Here is an 18,495-nt window from a genome sequence, read left to right as displayed (position 1 = left end):
CTCTAATTTCAACCAATAATTCAGAAATATAAGTCACCCAATTTGTGTGAGTTTCGTATAGTGAATAATGGTTATACTTATAGATATGAAAATAAAAATTGCAGAAATAAAACGATTAAAAGATAGTGACATTAATTTTTGGGCCCACAATAATGGTTATACTTATAATTTTCCAAGATAGAGTAGTGATATAGGATAACTATTACTTTAATGCATAACTATACACTAGAACACGGAGTTCATTGTGATTGCATTTTGGTCACTATAAATTTGTTTTAGTTCATTATAAAGGCGTTTAAGTTCGTAACATAGATTTGAAAACACGGATTGAACGGAAATGTCATTATAGTGAAGGGTTTAGGTTTAGTTGGTTGGTGTTTTCAAACTTCATCTAATTTCATCCTTCCATTTTTTTCATCTAATGGCTGAATTTATGTTTTAATTATGCATTTTATTTAGTTGTACATTAATCGCTTCTCTTCCAATATATAAACAAAATTTAACGTAAGAATGTCGTTCAAAATCAATGGAAAAAGAAAATAAATAGTAAAGCGAAGGTTGACTAATTCATGATAACTTAAAATATACATTATATATTGGAAGATAAAAAATAAAAGATAAAATATATGTGGTGTTTAAAAACAAATACAAAAAATTAAGATGAGTTTGACTGATTCATAAACAAAAGGTAGTATAATTTTGCGTAAGAACTTGAGTCCAAATTCAAAGAAAAGTTACTGTACAAAATAGCAAAGTTATGTTTGATTATATTAAAAACTAATAAATTTTGTGTTCATGATTTTTTTTTTCCTAGTGTTATTTGTGTCCTGTCATGTGTTATTTTAATTAAATTTTCTACTATTTTATAGCTATATTTTTAAAAACAAATTCATATACTCCACTGTTGTTTTTATTTTAATTCATTTAATCATTTTTTATGTTTCATTTTTTTTGATAATTACATATTGTATTAAACAATTCTAATAACAATACATAAAAAATAAATAAAAGGAAAGGAAAGGAAATCAAATATAAAAAGAAACAAAAAGATGTTATATATTCTAGTCCAGTAATTAATCTATTATTGCTAGTTATGCTTGAGGATAAAATAGTTCAAAGAAAATTAATACTCCTACTACTTTTTAATTAGATGCAATATGTATAAAGTTAATCAGCATGAAATTCATTATTTTATTAATGTTTTATTTGTATGACTGTCACATAATATTCTTTAGCACTACTCTTATAAAATACTACTACTCCACTACATAAAATTATGAATGATCATTGATAATTATGAAATCTATGATTTTTATCTTATGTAGTCTAATGATATGAAGTATATAATAGACCAATCTTTTATTTTATTGCGCAATTAGTTTTTGTGTATTAACAAGGATATTTCGTAGATGTTATTTGGTGATGCAATTTGGATAAATACTTTTAGTAGAATTTATATTAGAGCATCCACTTTAGGAGAGCCACGGCTCGTGGCTCTCCTGTGGCCCAGCCGCAGCTCCCTATAGTGAGCGCCATGGCGGGGGGTGCCCACGAGAGCGTCACTCCGGTGTCCTGGCCGCGGCTCTTGGCCGCGTGCTCTCCCTATTTTCATTTTTTTTATTTTTTTTATTTTCTTAATTCTATAAATATATCCATTTTTTACTCTATTCCTACACAAATTCTAAAAATATATCCATCGTTTCCCATTTTCTTGATTAAAATATACACAAATTGAAAAAAAATAATTTATTTGGTGGCTTGGATTTGTCCACCACAGTGTAAAATAAGATTTTTGGTGGCCCGGTTAAGTTTTATGGCTTGACCCGACCAACTATAGTGGACACTCTTATAAACCCGGAGTATTACACTAATGCATGAGCATGTGTATGTATGTATTGGTGAAGTCTGGAATCGCACTATACAATCAATTTTCTGACCAAATCGTCCTCACCAATACACATCTTATCAATTTGTACTCTAATACACGCACGCACTAATCTATTGTACTCTGAGTAGGGGTGGGTCGACACGATATATCGTATCGGAAATGCTGTATCGTGTTTCGTATCGAAAATATCAATATGAAAAAATTTCATATCGTTATCGTATCGAAAGTTTCGATATATCGAATTTCGATATATCGAACTTTCGATATGGATAATATCAACATCGTTATCGTATCGATATTTCGATATATCGTAAGATCGATACGATATATCGAAATCGTTATCGTATCGAATACCTATATATCGAAAAATATAATTTCAAAACTGAAAAATAACACAAAAATTAATAAAACTTCTACACAATAAAATATATAATATTCTTATTAGGATTTCATATATATATTTTCTAAATATATGAATGAATTAAATGGATTTATATATATTTATAATTTTAAACTTCAAATGTATTGAATTTCAATATGTTTCGATATATTCGATATAAAACGATATATCGCGATATAAGGAAATTCATATCGTTATCGTATCGGAAACTTACGATACGATACTGTATCGTATCGAAAATTACGATATTGTAAAACTTTGATAATTTTTTGATATTTTTCAATACGATACGAGCGATATATCATTTTTTCGGTATTTTTCCCCTGCCCTAACTCTGAGTACTTATTACGAATATAATCAAAATATTTATTGATCCAATCCATCTAGAGTAATGAATTAATTACTCTCCATCTCATACTCATTTTTTAAACAGCTTATTTCGGAGATATCAAGTGGTGTGTATAGAGCGTATATATTTGATTTACGGAGGCTTATTTTCCAATGTTATTAATTAAATCATTTGCCAAACTTTAATTCATTATTTCTATTTAATTAGAATAAATTTTGAGAAAATAAATACGCCATCTGTTTCAAGGTAGTTGAGTTATTTACTATTTTGGTAAAAACTCTATTCCTCTATTATTTTAGTCTCTCTTTATCTCTTTTACTTTATCCGTTATTTACTTTATTATTTTGGTAAAAAAGTCACGAGGTAATCTAAAGTTAAAAATCATGGTTTCCTGGAAATTACTTCATCACTAAATAACCAGAGAAACTTTTCAATAATTGCAAAATACTCCTTGTCCAAAAAAAATATAGATTTTGAAGAAGATATGTTTTTGAAAGTGAAATTTTATAAAGTAGGAGAAAGGTAAAAAGAAAATGAGATTCACAGGGAAAAAATTACTAAAAATAGAATTGGATTAAATTTATGGGATGAACTAAAATTGAAAAAAGAGATTATTTTTATAAGACAAGGGGATTACAAAGTAAAATATATTTATCCAAGACTCCAAGTCATGTTCAATAACAAAATTCTACCATAATAGCAAAGCGATGTTTGATTGTAAATTTTAATTATACCAAAATTAAAATAGAACCAATTTTATCACATTTATTCACTAAATGTTTTATCTTTTGAATTAAAAAAAATCTAGACTCTGATTTTTGGATTAGTAAATTTTAACAATCAGTCAGATATTCTTAATATAGATGTTTGAGTCAGCCAATGTGTATGGAGTGTGGTATGTTGTGTGTATGAATTATAATTTAAAAGATAGTGTATAAACTTTGATTGAATTATATAACTATAGTTAATTATTTTAAGTTATACTTGTGCCAAAATAAAATTGAAGATACTATAATAAATCATTTGAAGTCAGAGAATTGAAAGTGAATCTAGAATAATAAGCTAATGAGTTATGTTTATTGAGAAATTTTTGTGTTTGAAGCCCATTTCAACTTTTAGACCCAATATGTGGCCCATTTGAAGCCAGCTAAATATTGCATTTCGGTGCTCGAATATTTTTAAACTTTTACTTAAATACTGCTTCTATCAAATCATTATCTCACTCTATAAGTAGCACTAATAATAATAATAAAAAAAAAATTAAAATAATAAATAAACTGTTAATTTATTATTATTATTACTTTTATTACTAAAATTTATAAAAGTATATTTCTATTATTATGCCAAATCCTGATTTTATAGCTTTACTTAATTAGTAAGAAATTAAAACAAATATTTGAAGGTAAGTAGAACTTAGTAATAATATAATTAAATTAAAAATTATACTATAAGAATATTAATTTATTATTATTTCTTTTAGTATCTAGCCAAATCATGATTCGATAGCTTTATTTAACATTAAAATATATTCTTCAAGATAGCTTTTAATATCTAGCCAAATCATGATTCGATGACCAGATCTTTGTGGGGTTAATGCATATTACTATCATAATATGAAATAGTTTGCGTTTTTAAATTTGCTTGTCCAAGATAATAAGATAAGTTATTATAGAGACGTGACATATCACATATATTAATGGAAAAGGCTAAAGTAAATATGAATTCTAGTCTTATTCTTTTTATTGATTAACGAATAGAAATTTAAAGGCCACGCTTTTTCTTAAGAGTCAAATAGTAGTTGTAAACGTTATCGGGATCTGCCAACGATTTAGACACATTATCTATCTCCAAACACCTCTTTACCCATGAGCTCAGTTTGGGATAGTCTTGTTGAATGCTAAAATTGCCGCATGTTTCATATGTCTGAAACCATGGGGAATATGTGATCAAAGCCACGTCTAAAAACCCGAAGCCGTTGCCGCCGAAAAAGGGCTTATCGCCTAGCTCTGACTCCATATGTTTCAGGAGCTCCGCGAACCCCTTCTTACCGGCCTCTTTCTCTTCTCCCTCCGCACACCATATCCAATTTCCGGTTTCCGTTACCTACAATATATCATCAACATATCATCGAACTTGCTAGAGTCAGAAAATAAGTAAAGTGGCAAGCAATATATAATCATACTAAACTATAATTATATAAAATCACGAAGGTTTAGCCTAAAGCTGACAATTTTATACTAATGTGAGTTTGAGTATGCATCGACGAACATTCACATAACTTATTAGAGACAACTATTTGCAATTGAATACAACTCCAAATAGAATAAAATGAAGAGATAGTTCAACTATATTTTAGACATAAAAAAATAATGTTAGCTTTGTTTTACTCAATCAAGTAATGCAAACCACATCCAATCTCACGATCAGGAAATAAGTAAAATTGCAAGCAATATATAATTATACAAATTATGATATTGTACTAATAGCAGGTGCATAAAACTATATGTACCTTTTTGTCTATATAATCGGCCAAGAACCTTGCTTGAGCTCGTTGGTAAGGATCACGAGGCAACAGCGTTGGAGATTTGTCCTTCCACACCTCGTCGATGTATTCGACAATAATAAACGATCCGCAAACGGGTTTGTCGTTGTGGATCAAAACGGGGATCTGCTTGTAAACGGGGTTGGACTCGAGAAGAAGCTGGCTTTTGTTTTGCAAGTCCTCCTCTCTGTGCTCGCAGTCGATGTCCTTTACTGCTAACGCCACTCTTGCTCTCATTCCGAACATGCTCGGATAAAAATCAAGCAGAACCACCTTGTCTTCCATGTTCAGGAGATATTACACAACACCAACACCAGACCTCAAAGATACAATTATATTTGTTTTGGATATGGATTTCAAGGTAAAGACAGTTGTGACAATCACCATCACCCATTACTATTATTTTTAATAATAAAAGGACTATGATAATAATTCTAGTTGAAAAGTCCTCCATGAGGAATTACAATGAGGTAGGTGATTAAGGCATAAAGTAGAATTACATTATATTCGAAAGTTAGAAAGAAAAATATAATATAATTCTTCTATTATAAGTATTCTACAGTAGTAAACACATTTCATTTCGACCTATATTGGACCTACGTTACATAATATAAATATATAATTATTTACAGATAATATAGTGCATATGCATGACATTTTCAACTATGAAAACAAAGTGAAACTCAGCATAAAAACACAAACATTTATTTCAAGAAGAAACAAATACACACCAACATAAAGTTTACAAATGAAAGCAAGAAACTGAATCAAAGTGAAAGTACATTGACTCAATTCAAAAGAAGAAAGATGAAAAAATATCCAAGTTACAATAAATTGGAAAGATCCCCTACCATTAGTTTGACCTTGATTGAATGCTAAAGCACGTAGTTTCACCGCTGAAAAAATAGGAATGTTATAAATCCATGAAATAAAATCTTGATTGCAATATAAGTAATGTGAATATAACTAATTCGAGTAATGTTATGTTATTTGCAACAATTAAACTAAATATGTATTTAAGTGCATATAGTTTAGGTAATATTACCTGACATAAGTATTTCAGCTTCGTCTGCATTTGGATACAAACACAACAATCCTGACATAGATCCAATCTCCAATAGCATCCAACAAACTGAAGAATGTGATTCTCCATGATTTCTTCAATATAAATGAACCAATAACTCCCCAAAATCCAAAAATAATACCAAAACCCATTGCTATGGCAACTTCTTGCATAAATGAAAAGATGCTACCATTTTTTTCATTCAATTTTTCCCTTGGATAAGTGGTTGGTGGCCTCAATCTATCTTCCGGGCACTTTGGCATAGGGTCGCCACATAGTCCATCATTCTCTGCATAAGCAGATGGATTGAAGCTCAGCAATTGAGTGCCAGTTGGAATTTTTCCGGACAAATTGTTGTTAGACAAATCAAGAACACTGAGAGTGTGTATTTGTGCCAGACTTGTAGGTATCTCGCCAGAGAGTTGGTTGTGAGACAGATCAAGAGACTCTAGCATCTCCATTTTACCAATATCTGGAATTATATATCCCGTCAAACTATTTCTTGATAGATTCAAGGATCTTAATCCCTTCATAGTGGAAAATGATTTGGGAATGTTCCCAATCAAGCTATTGCTTGAAACATCAACGAGTTTGAGAAGACGGAGATTTTCCCAATATTCGGATTCCTTACCTTTCCATTGAAACGATGAATATCCATAGCGCTTATTTGCATTGATAGTAACACGATCTCCAATACCAAATCATTCACCATTTGATAACATATAGCCAACTATCTTAGCATCAAATTGACCAAAAAAATTTCCATAAATGGATGGATTCAATGCATTCTTACTAGACAAGATATTAAAACTGTAACAGCCCGCCCTCCTAGGGTACAATAAATGCGGCGAACTGCTACCCAACCGACTCCAAAGAAGTAGACATAGACTAGGGTTACATTTAGAGAGAAATATCAGAGTAATTAATAGTAGAGACTTGACCTAGAGATTTAGAAGAGAGAATAGGAAGATATCATAAATGGTTCAAAAGATCTTAAATGTATGACATAATATCCAAGAAGGAATCACGAAATAAATACTAAGGCCTCAAAACGAAAGAAAAGAGTGCCATTCAACCGAAACAATATCAGAGTATCAAAAATTAGCGGAAAACGACCAAGAGAGAAGCATAGCTATGTATGACGACACAACTACACTTAGAGTTCAACATATCCATATTTATTAAGCTGCTCAACACCCGCCACCGCTCGTCATCATTCAACCTGCACATAAGGAAAAACACATGCAGGGCTGAGTATTTTGAAATACCCAGTGAGCTCGTTGCCAAAACATTTTATTTCAAAAGTTATGCCACCTTTACCAAGTGAACTCGAGTTTTAAGCAGTTAAGAGAAATATCACGAGTATCACAAAATATTTTCCATAGACTGGCCAGTCAAAATATCTCCCCATTTTCTCATCAAATTCCACATCACATATCACAATCTTTCCATGGTGCGACGAAAGCGTGGCCACGCTTTTCGCCCACGAGACCGGCCGACTAGCTAGGACGGCTCCCGATCCCCTCGTGTACACAGCCTGGTAGGGTTTGCGGCCCATACTCAGACCCGAATTCGTATATCATATCCATAGCCCTATAGCCCAATGGAGCGAACTCACAAACTAGGCATCAGGCACACAATCTCACAATAAAACAAACATAGGCATGGCATAACAGTTAAACCACCCTTATAGCTCCGATAATATCTTTGACAAAATAAAAGAGAGTTTTTGAGAGTAAAGCCCACCTTGTCTGCTTAGATTTCAAGTAGATTCGCTTTTTCCGATATCCGGCTTCGCAACCGAGGTTTCACCTTTAAATTCACATAGGCACATATTCACAAATTAGGTTCAATTATAAATTCTTAACTTATGCATGCCTCGTTACTTCTCTCTTTCCCAACGATTCACCTAACTCATCATAATCTATAGACTTCAAGTCACACTCACCGAGAATTACTAATTTCAAGTCATGCTTAACATACATATTTTTCTTAGCGTCTCAACCCTAGACCTATCATCACACGTCATGCAAAAGTATTTAGCCAACAAGCACATACTACACAACACATACCACACGCATAACACACACACACACGGCACCCACACTCACCTCACCCTCTCGGTACACACACACACACATACATGTTCCATATCCCTTCTTATCCCGTCTTCTCTCAATAATATGCATGAAGGTTCAAGAACACCGATTAAATCGGTTGGAAGAAAAAGAAAAGAAGGGGTAGAAGAAGAACAATATAACTCTTAAGCAAAAATACATTTTTAGAGAAAATCAATCGGTAGAAACAAAGTATAGGCTTGGTTCTTCAATATTCACGGATTAAACTTCAATTTCTTCTCAAAATATGAAGGATTTATGGAGTAAAGTGGAGGAAAATTGAGAGAGTGTAGGGAGAGAGAGAGATTTCAAAACTATGGGGGCTAGGGTTGGGGTTGGTTCTTATTTATAGTGTCCAATGAGATCTTTAGGTAATAAGAATAGAATATTTGGTAAGATCTTTTGCCTTATAATTAAATAGAATTAAATAATAAGATGATGTAGAGAAGGAAAATTAACAAAATTAGGAGATGGCAATATCTCCCAAATTTCGAAAATGAGGCTAATTTAAATAGCCATGGTTTTGTTTTTGGTATTTTTCCATATAGAATATAATATCATGGAGCAAAATAAAAATAAGGAAAATCCTCCATGGAGCATAGAGATAGGCGATTTTTAGCCTAGTAAATAAGGCATGGATTTTTTGACTATCAATTAAAATAAGATATGGTAAGGTTCTCTTGAAATATGGAAAGATTTGGTAGAATAAATATATTCTAGGTATGGAAGGAAATTAAGTAAGGGATCAAATAAAATAAAATAATTCCTTCCTTCCCAACATTAGTGATTTTCGAAAATCACTACAAATAAGGGGCTCGATTTTTGTGTTCTAAATAAGGAAATAATTGGCTCTTAGAACTTAATTTAAATAAATATCCCAAGGATTAAACTAAATCCGGAAAAATAGAAATCCTCCACAAAAGGGGCTAGGGTTCGAAAATTTACAAGAATTAGGGTGACAAGTATTTATGGAAATTTTCTCCAACATTCTCACCCACCCTTAAACAATTAAATTGCCACATAAACAATAAATAAAACACATGCCACATCACCAAATCAACAAGTTTGACTTTTCAAACTTTCAACATAGACTCATCTCACGAAATTAAAGCATTCTCGATTCCACGTCATCAACAATTAATTCTAGGGTTCGAAGATTAGGGTTTTAAAATCCGGGATGTTACAAAAACTGTAGAAGCTATCGGGTATTATCCAAGACAGATTGTTTATCGACAAATCTAGAATTTGAATACTAGTAAGATCGCATATCTCCTGAGGAATACTGCCATGCAATTTATTTCCACGAAGTTTTAGAATTTGCATTTGATCCAGCTGGCCAATCCAAGCGGGGATCTCTCCTGTTAACTTGTTCTCCCCAACATCAATGATTTTCAATTCTTGACAATGTCTCAAATCGTAAGGCAACTCACCGGATAAATTATTACCATGCATTTGTAGTGCAGCGAGGTTGTATAACACTCCCAAAGATTGAGGAATTTCACCCGAAAAACTGTTGTTAGCCAAATTGAGGGACAACAGGTCCACCATTTTCTCCCAGCAGTTAGGAACCTCTCCGACCAGTTGATTGTTGGATAGGTCAATGTTTTTAACCTCATCGTGGCGAATTTTGCAGATAGATGAAATTGACCCGGAGAACATGTTTCCACTCAACCGAATCTCGGAAACGTTGGCAGGAATAATGGTATAGGACCTGAAAATCGATTGTAACTAAGATCTATATACTTGATGGAAGTGGATGAGAGATTCGGAACTGTACCACTTATTTGATTGTAAGAGATAAATAAGGACTTTAACGAAGAAGGAGACACGCTCCACAACCACTTAGGGGCTTCATCTGTTATATTGGCACCACTGAGATCAATGAGCGACAAATTTATCTGAGTTCGAATCCAATTTGGAAAATACGGGCCCACATTGCACCCGACTAATTTTATAGCACTCAACTGAAAAGGAGGAATCCAATCGGGTGCAATATCCAAGATCAATAATGGATTGAAGGATAAATCTAGTGACTCTAATTTATGAAGCTTTGAGAAGTGGGATTCCGAGACTAAACCTTCGAAAGAATTGGATGAAAGGTCGAGATATCGAAGTTGGGAGAGTTGGCCAATGCTTACAGGAATGGAGCCTGTAAAGTTATTTTTTGAAAGTACAAGTTCTGTCAATGAAGGAAATGCTCTCAGGTCTGGGATTGATCCCGTGAGATTATTATAAGACAAGTCCAATGATTCGATTGATTCCCATACTGAACCATTCGGAAAAAGAGATATAGAAGACAGAGAGTTAAACGAGAGATCAAGTGAGCGCAGGTTGGTAAGGTTCCCTAACTGAGGAGGAACAATTCCACCAAAGTTAGACGAGCTAAGCTGCAAGTGTTGTAATTGTTTCATGGAACCAATGAATTCCGGGATTGGAAATCCACTGAAATTATTGCCACCAAGGGAAAGGGTATTTAGCTGCTGCAACGCAAGTAATGACGAGCCAATCTTACCTCCAAATGCCACATTGCAGATTCGGAGGGCGATGACATGACCGGTGTCGCTGCACTCAACACCATGCCATTCGCAGCATTCGTTGCTTTGCCACGACAAGAGAATTTCATTCTCATCAATGATATCCTTCTTGAAGCTAAGAAGAGCTTCTCGCTCGCTGTCTATGCATCTCACTTTTGCATCTCCTGAAACAAACACACAGGAAAGAATAACAAGAACAATTTTGATTGCTAGGAAAAGAATTATCCTGATTTCGCTATGCAAATTTAATTCACATTTACTTTCCGTCATAGTCCTTCCTAGTATAAGTGATTGATATTTTTTGGCCAGAGATTTAAGAAAATGATACTTATTGAGTTAAATGAAGAGAATTCAAGTAAGAGAAAGCTAAAGTAAGAGAAAAAATGCACGGTAGTATTATTTTTTACTATAAGGGGAAATCTAGCATTTGTAATTAATGGAAAAACCAAAAAAAGAATATCAATCACTTATAGTGTGATCGAAGGGAAGGGAGTATTATCTATCAAACAAACGAAAAACTAGATTAATTATACAAGATATTTACCATAAATTTAATGACGAATTGAATTACACATGCATGACGTTGTACACCATTTTCTCATCAATGAAATGTGGAAATTATAGGTTGTATTGTCATGAAATGTATACATGAATTATAGCAATTTGATCAGTCAAATTAAAAGTGATTGCCAAAGACTTGATCAGTCAACTTTCATGAATTAAAGTCATTCTTAAATACGCCATTCGTTCCATAAAATAGGGAACTTGGAACTATCCAAATTTTAGTTAAAAATTGACAAAGAAGGAAAGATGCCAAAAGAAAAAATAATTGAAATAGTCACTAAAAATTAAAAAGGAAAATTTACTAAAAATGAATATATATTCTTTCCGTCTTATTCAAGATGTCCACCTTTCTTTCTAGTTTGTCTCACTTAAAATGTCCATTTTTTATATATGAAAATAAATCCATCTCTCCTCTCTCATTCAAATATTTCTCTCTACTTATTTCACCTAACAATTTCTCCTAAAATCTCGTGCCACTCCAGAATATTGACATCTTGGGAGAGTATATAGCTTATTTTGATCCCATTATGTAATCCAGAATGAGAAAAAGGAATAGTTCTTGATTCCGCTGCAAAAGTATCAATTTATAATCTTTGATAATTATCACCGCTTTTTCCAAAAAAAAAGACTAATTCATGATATGAGAACGTAGAAATTGGGTTGAAATAATGCTCCAAAGAAACACTAACATAACGCAAGAATAGCGTTCAAAATCAAGAGAAAGAACATGTAGTATAACCGCTAAAAATGAAGTTGTATTATTATTTTGTTCTTTTATTAAATAATTATCGAGTATAAGTAATTTAAAAGTTTATTTAGGATTGTATCTATCCCGACCTTTGGTGGTTTAGTCAATTTCATCTTTAATATTTAATCGTTGTTTCAATGTTATCCTATTTAATCGAGTATTTGTTAATGAATAATGAGACTTTTGAAATTAATACTATTATTTCCATTTTGTTGATTATAATACTCCTTATATCTTGTTATTAACAATATTAATTTTATGAATAGCATAAAAACCAAATTTCAAAATCTGAACAGCACTACGCAGATATGTGTCTGGCATCTATTGGGGAAATTACTATCATAACAGTAAATAAAATAAGAGAAATGTTTTAGAGACATAATGGCAATGCCAGACTTTATAGTAATTATATACCAGATTTTATTTTTAGTTAAATTAATATTTTGTATATTTACTTTACTATCCTTTATATTAAATTGTACTACTATATTAATTAGATCTAATTAATTAAGGAATGTATTTGTTAACATAGGGCCCGTATATTTATGATGGACAATCTTCATTTTGTTTCTCTACTTTTATTGCATATATTTATGGGTATATATTTAAATATAAAATATTAGTATAATTTTTTGTCTTTATATATTAAACATACATATATTAGTCTTTATAAATTTTAGTGAAAATAATTTAATAAAAAAAATAGTTTTTAGATTGCTCTGTTTTTTTCATTTCCAATTTGATTTTATTAACTGTTTAAAAAAATTGATTTATCTCTCCAATATTACTATAAAAACTGTTACTATTTTATACTAATTGATTAATTAGGGTAATATAAATTTATATTAAGCTATTTAATCAATATTAGTTATCACATTTTATTTGTCTATAAGAACAATAACTTTTATATACTCCATTATGATCAAAATTTTTATCTATAACAACGTAAACGTTTTTCACAAAAATCACAATTTTTTTATTCGCAAAAGCAATGGCTTTTAATTATTACATACAACTTTTATGCATAAAAATAAAATTTTCTATTCACATAAATAGTACTCTAATTTTTATTCACACAAACTTGTATTCACTAGAACTGTGGAATGACTTTTTATTATTCACAAAAAAGTTAACTTTCATTCACAACTTTTATTCAAAAAAATACACCATCCAGTAGAACAAAATTACTTATTAATTAAAATAATACTAATTTTTTTCTATTAAACTTATAGTAACTTTTGTTGGAAAATAATATTACTAAATTTTATTTACAATAACAGTATTTTACTCGCAAAAAGTAGTAATTTTATTTTCTAGAGTAATAGAGTTTATTCATAAGCATAAAAACTTTTATTTATTGGAGTAATAATTTTTATTTCTTAGAGTTATAACTTTCAATTTAAAGAAGAACACTTTTTTATTACAATAATTCTTTTATTGACAACTAATAGTACAATACATTTTATTCATCAAATGATTATATTTTTCACAATTATATTAACTCTTGTACAGTAGAAAAATTGAATAACTTTTCTCCACAATAAATAAAAACTTTTGTTCGCAATAAAAAATAGTAGTAGTAAATTCTATTCATTGAAACAAATTATGTTTATTATTATTCAAAACAATAATAACTTTTGTGTTTTAAGCTGTACTTTATAGTTTTGCATAAACAATAACTTAGTACCAACTTTTATTCTCATGAATAATAACATATATTTAAAAAATTAAAGTAATAAATTTTATTCAAAAGAATAATAATTCTATATAATAGAGTAATATATTTTATACTTTAAAAAAGTTACGACTTTTAATAATAAATAGAGTATAACTTTTATTTGAAAAATAAAAAATTTTATTCGATGATGAAGTTTAGTTTTAATTGGTAATAAGTTCCTCATCTGTCTGATAAATCAAAGGGTTTGAGTCATCATATATCCGATGAAGTTTAGTTCAATTGGTAATAAGCTCCTCATCTATCTGATAAATCAAAGGGTCCGATGATGAAAAACGACTATTGATGCTTTAAAAATAATTAAATTTATTTTTTACAATAATAATTTTTTTCTTGAAAATAACAATATATTTTATTTATTACGATAATAAATTTTATTAATGAATAGAATAAGTTTTATTATTAAAATAATATTAATATCTTTTACTCACAGATATAAAATTAATAATTTTATTTATAAACACAATTATTTTTATTTATAAGAATGATCATTTTTAATTTTATATTTTAAAAAGTTTATTAGCATTTCCCATAAAATTATTCGACGTACATTTAATAATACTCTAATTAAGATTTTAAATAGTCTAATTAAAGTTATGAATACATTAATGCAAGTATATGTTAATTAAATTTCATAATTTAAGACTTGTCTTTCTAAAACAACAATAGGGCAAATTAGTCACAATATAAAGTATGATTATGGCAAAATGACATAGGGGTATTATGGCAAAGAGACATTATGTCTCTAAATCACTACTCATAAAATAAATAACAAATTCTAAAACATTAGGTAATATAAACGTTCAGCTCCTCTGAAATTAACATGAAATGAACACTTGCAACGATTTGATCTATTTAATTTAAATAAAAAGATTTGTTTTAAAGGTATATAAAATCACCAAAAAATCAAAAGCAACACCCGTTAAAGTGTGAAAGAGAATGCAATTGAAAAAGTGATCACCAATATTGACTTAGTCAAGTTTTAAGAATTAAAAGTCATTTTTCCAATATATCTCAATTATGGTTTCCTATAAAAGACTTCGCTAATAATTGATGAGAGAAATTCTTCAATTAATTCAATTATAGACCAAAAATTCATTGTTGAGTTAGACTGATTCAACCTACACACTATAGTCTATATATATAAGGTTAATTTATGGTTTCCTGGAAAATACTTCATCAACATAAAATATGGAGTATGCCAATGAAAAAAAAAATACCAAAATAGCAAAGCGCTAATTTTTTGAAATTGAAAAAATTGTATAGTCTAATTTTGGATTAATTAATTATATCAACGTACTATATTAAAAGATGAACAAGCACAATTCAATTAGTTCAAAGTTTCTCCTTCAAGTCCAACCAATTATTTAGAGTTTGAGTGAACCAATTATTTAGACACAATGAGATACATTGTCAGGGTCCATGTTTTTTGGAGAAAAATAATCGAACAAGATATAAGAATAAACATGGTCTCTAGTCATGCGCAATAGCGTGAACCGAATGAGTCCTTATTTTATTTGGTAATTAGCTAATTTTAAACGTAATCTAGGGAGTGCCCTTGTTGATAACTTGGAGTCATTAATTTATGGTTAGCTACATTAAGTTTAAATTTACCAATACCTTTTTAAATTGACCTTATTTCATTATGTTTGCCTTAGTATACCCAAATGACAAACGTAACACTCATTTTATAATTAAGAACCACATACAACTATGAAAATAAAGTGAAAGTACCAAAACACAAACATCCACTCTGGAATAAAAAAAACTATACACCAACATGAAGTTTAGAAGGTAAAAAACGAACATAAAGTTTACAAATGAAGATAAAAAGACTGAATACAAATTACAAAATTTAGTTGGGCGTTGAACATCTTTGGACTTGTGCGATCATTATTTTTCTATTTTTTTCTATTTATATTTGTGAAAGATATAACTTTTTTATTGACAAAGATTTTATTTACCTATTGTATCAACCTACCAATTTATCTATTTTTATCATGGAAGGGTGCGTATTAATTTTTGATGATGGTTGGTGTGTAGTAATTTAATGGTGTATGGATTTCATATTAATTCTTTCCTTATCAATGTACTAATATTAAAAAAAAAAAAAAACTCATATAAGTCTCGCCAAAATGTAAATTTTTTTACTACTATTAGTTAGGACCAAAATCAAAATATAACTAAAATCTAAAGTTTCAAACATAGTTCAAGCCCAAAAGTGACTTGAACTAGAACATGAAATAGCCTAACAAATATTACTAGCAAAAACACCAACAAAACCTTACTATACTAAAAACTCAAACATAGAGTTATATTAGTTGATCAAACTCTTGCTGCAAATACACCAACAAAACCTTACTTTTCTAGTTGAGTCCTTGATACACAAATGACATATTTAACCCAAGAAATTCTTGAAAAGTTTCATAAAATTTATTAATCCAACAATCATCATAAATAAAACGGAAATAATGAAATTGGAATCATTCCGATTATAATAAGAATTCTATTTCAGCAATTAAAACTCCAGAAATATAATTTTTATTTTCTTTGTTTAAGCATTTTAGGTCACAAATCCTATAGCGGTGCAAATCCTCCTTCCACCACCAAAAGGGATATATTGGAACGCATTTGCCTTGAAATCTATCGGTTTTTCAAGAAATCTTTCCGGTTCAAACCTCTCTGGATCCTCCCTATGCTTGGGGTCCCATCCGATTGCCCAAGCATTCGTATTTTTGCTTATACAAGGAATAATATCAATCTATTCTCAACGTAACAAATCTATTCAAAGAATATAGTACTAATGTGATTATTCTTAGAATATTTTTATTTGCTAACACTCCTCCTTAAGTTGAATAATGGGGTCCTCAAAACTCGTGATTGATTCTTAGAATATTTTTCATTTTCTAATAATATTATTTAAAATTACATTTATTATTTATTTTCATAAAATGTATGATTTGTGTTGTTGGACAAATTTATTTAGGTGGAAATCTGATTTTGGTGTGCTCTTTTCTAGTTTTCTTTACCCTCAAAAGAATCAGAACCTTGTCATTATTACCACATATTGAATTTAGTCTTTGAATTATAATATCGAATATTTAATTATTTTTGTATGATTTTGTCACGAATGCACTTGGCTAAGGATAGCAAAACCGGGAAACCGTGACTAGGGGTGGGAAATAAGAGGAGGGGAATAGAAAGGGGATTAATAATGAGTTAATATTCACTTGGAAATAAATGAAGAAACAATTTTAAATAAACTTTTAATCACATGAAATTGAATGGAAATCTTACTCTTCAATAAATATTTATCAGAGTATAGAAAAACAAGCAATGTTGTCTAGAACCTTAGTATGCAGCGGAGTGAACACGGTCACATGTATAGAGACGTGTACCGCCGAGAGCCTCTACTTAAAATAAAAAGAAAATCATAACTCTACTCAGCATTCTCCACCGTCACTGCTCACCCTGCACATTTAGAAATATATGCAGGGCTGAGTATTATAAAAATACTCAGTGAACACATTGCCGAAATATACATATATAAAATAAAAACATTGTCATGCCATCACAGTAACACTCGAGGATTTTCTTTTAAAATGCCCGAGCTTACTAAATTCTTTGTGAGCTAAAGTTCGACTAATCAGTCTAAGTTCTTTCTGTACTTTTGCCATATCTGAACACCAAGTGCCGTGGAGATGGTGCTCTTCCACGGTCACCTACATCTTTCTCCAGCCGGGGAGGTGGCCACCTCCCAACGGCCTCCACTATATCATCTTTGTTCCATGGAAGGTGGCCACCTTCCACGGTCACCTGTGTACACTAGTCCGAGTAGGGACACCACTCTCACTCGAACCCGAATTCGATTCTTACGTTCCAACCAAACAGATAGGCATAAAACAAATCATTTATGGCAAGACAACATCATTTGCACAAATAACAAACATAAGTTTATATTTTCATCCACATTAGTATGTAGGATAGAAAAGTTCACCTCGTTCGTTTAATTTCCTTAACTTGAATTTCTCGCTCCGACCCTACTTGAGGAGATAACCTTTTTGAAAACGTCACAATATAATATAAAATACTAATTAGACTTCAAGAGATTCTTAAACTTTAATAGGAATGCATGCCTCAAAATTAATTCTCTTTTCTTATTTTACTCATCTTTAAGGAATTTCTAAAACTCATTTGTTATTGAATGATTCTTTTTCCACTATTCTCGGGCTTCGATTAAATTGGTATTTCATACACTACTACAAATTTTACACAGAGCTATAACAACTCGGATCGCAACTAATTATTTTAGCTTGCTTAACCAATTTATTCTTCCATCCAAAATAAAAATTTCGGAATTGGGCCTCTACAGATTATGTACTGCAATACCAATTAATTAGAAGTTGGGCTTGGATTTATTTCTCAACCATATTTTAGCCCAAGTAAATAAAATACTAGCCCAATCAATTTAAACCAAAACCCATATGCAAAGACCCATGGGCGGATCTAGCCTAGTTAAGGGTGGGGCAAATGCCCCTCCTCACTCCTTCTTCCC

At 30.7% G+C, this 18,495-nt stretch overlaps 3 protein-coding genes across 3 annotated transcripts; all 3 read right to left on the bottom strand.

The window, feature by feature from the left end:
* Positions 1–4,349: 4,349 nt before the first annotated feature.
* LOC125191858 (putative glutathione S-transferase) lies at positions 4,350–5,483 on the bottom strand. Its single transcript, XM_048089285.2, has 2 exons — positions 5,147–5,483; positions 4,350–4,740 (listed from the first exon to the last, which is right to left on the bottom strand). Exons 1-2 carry the CDS (start codon positions 5,462–5,464, stop codon positions 4,399–4,401), a joined length of 660 nt encoding a protein of 219 aa, XP_047945242.1. The 5' UTR covers positions 5,465–5,483; the 3' UTR covers positions 4,350–4,398.
* Positions 5,484–6,238: 755 nt separating this feature from the next.
* On the bottom strand, positions 6,239–10,018 carry LOC125195531 (receptor-like protein EIX2). Its single transcript, XM_089056975.1, has 2 exons — positions 9,544–10,018; positions 6,239–6,930 (listed from the first exon to the last, which is right to left on the bottom strand). Exons 1-2 carry the CDS (start codon positions 10,016–10,018, stop codon positions 6,239–6,241), a joined length of 1,167 nt encoding a protein of 388 aa, XP_088913101.1.
* Positions 10,019–10,026: 8 nt separating this feature from the next.
* On the bottom strand, positions 10,027–11,163 carry LOC125195530 (receptor-like protein EIX2). The gene is made up of 2 exons (XM_089056974.1): positions 11,154–11,163; positions 10,027–11,057 (listed from the first exon to the last, which is right to left on the bottom strand). Exons 1-2 carry the CDS (start codon positions 11,161–11,163, stop codon positions 10,027–10,029), a joined length of 1,041 nt encoding a protein of 346 aa, XP_088913100.1.
* Positions 11,164–18,495: the final 7,332 nt, after the last annotated feature.

The sequence above is a fragment of the Salvia hispanica genome, chromosome 4 (assembly GCF_029641045.1).
Source record: "Salvia hispanica isolate PSC_SH4W2 chromosome 4, Shi_PSC_v1, whole genome shotgun sequence".
Classification (NCBI taxonomy): Eukaryota; Viridiplantae; Streptophyta; class Magnoliopsida; order Lamiales; family Lamiaceae; genus Salvia; species Salvia hispanica.
This window is presented reverse-complemented; position numbering and strand designations above follow the sequence as displayed.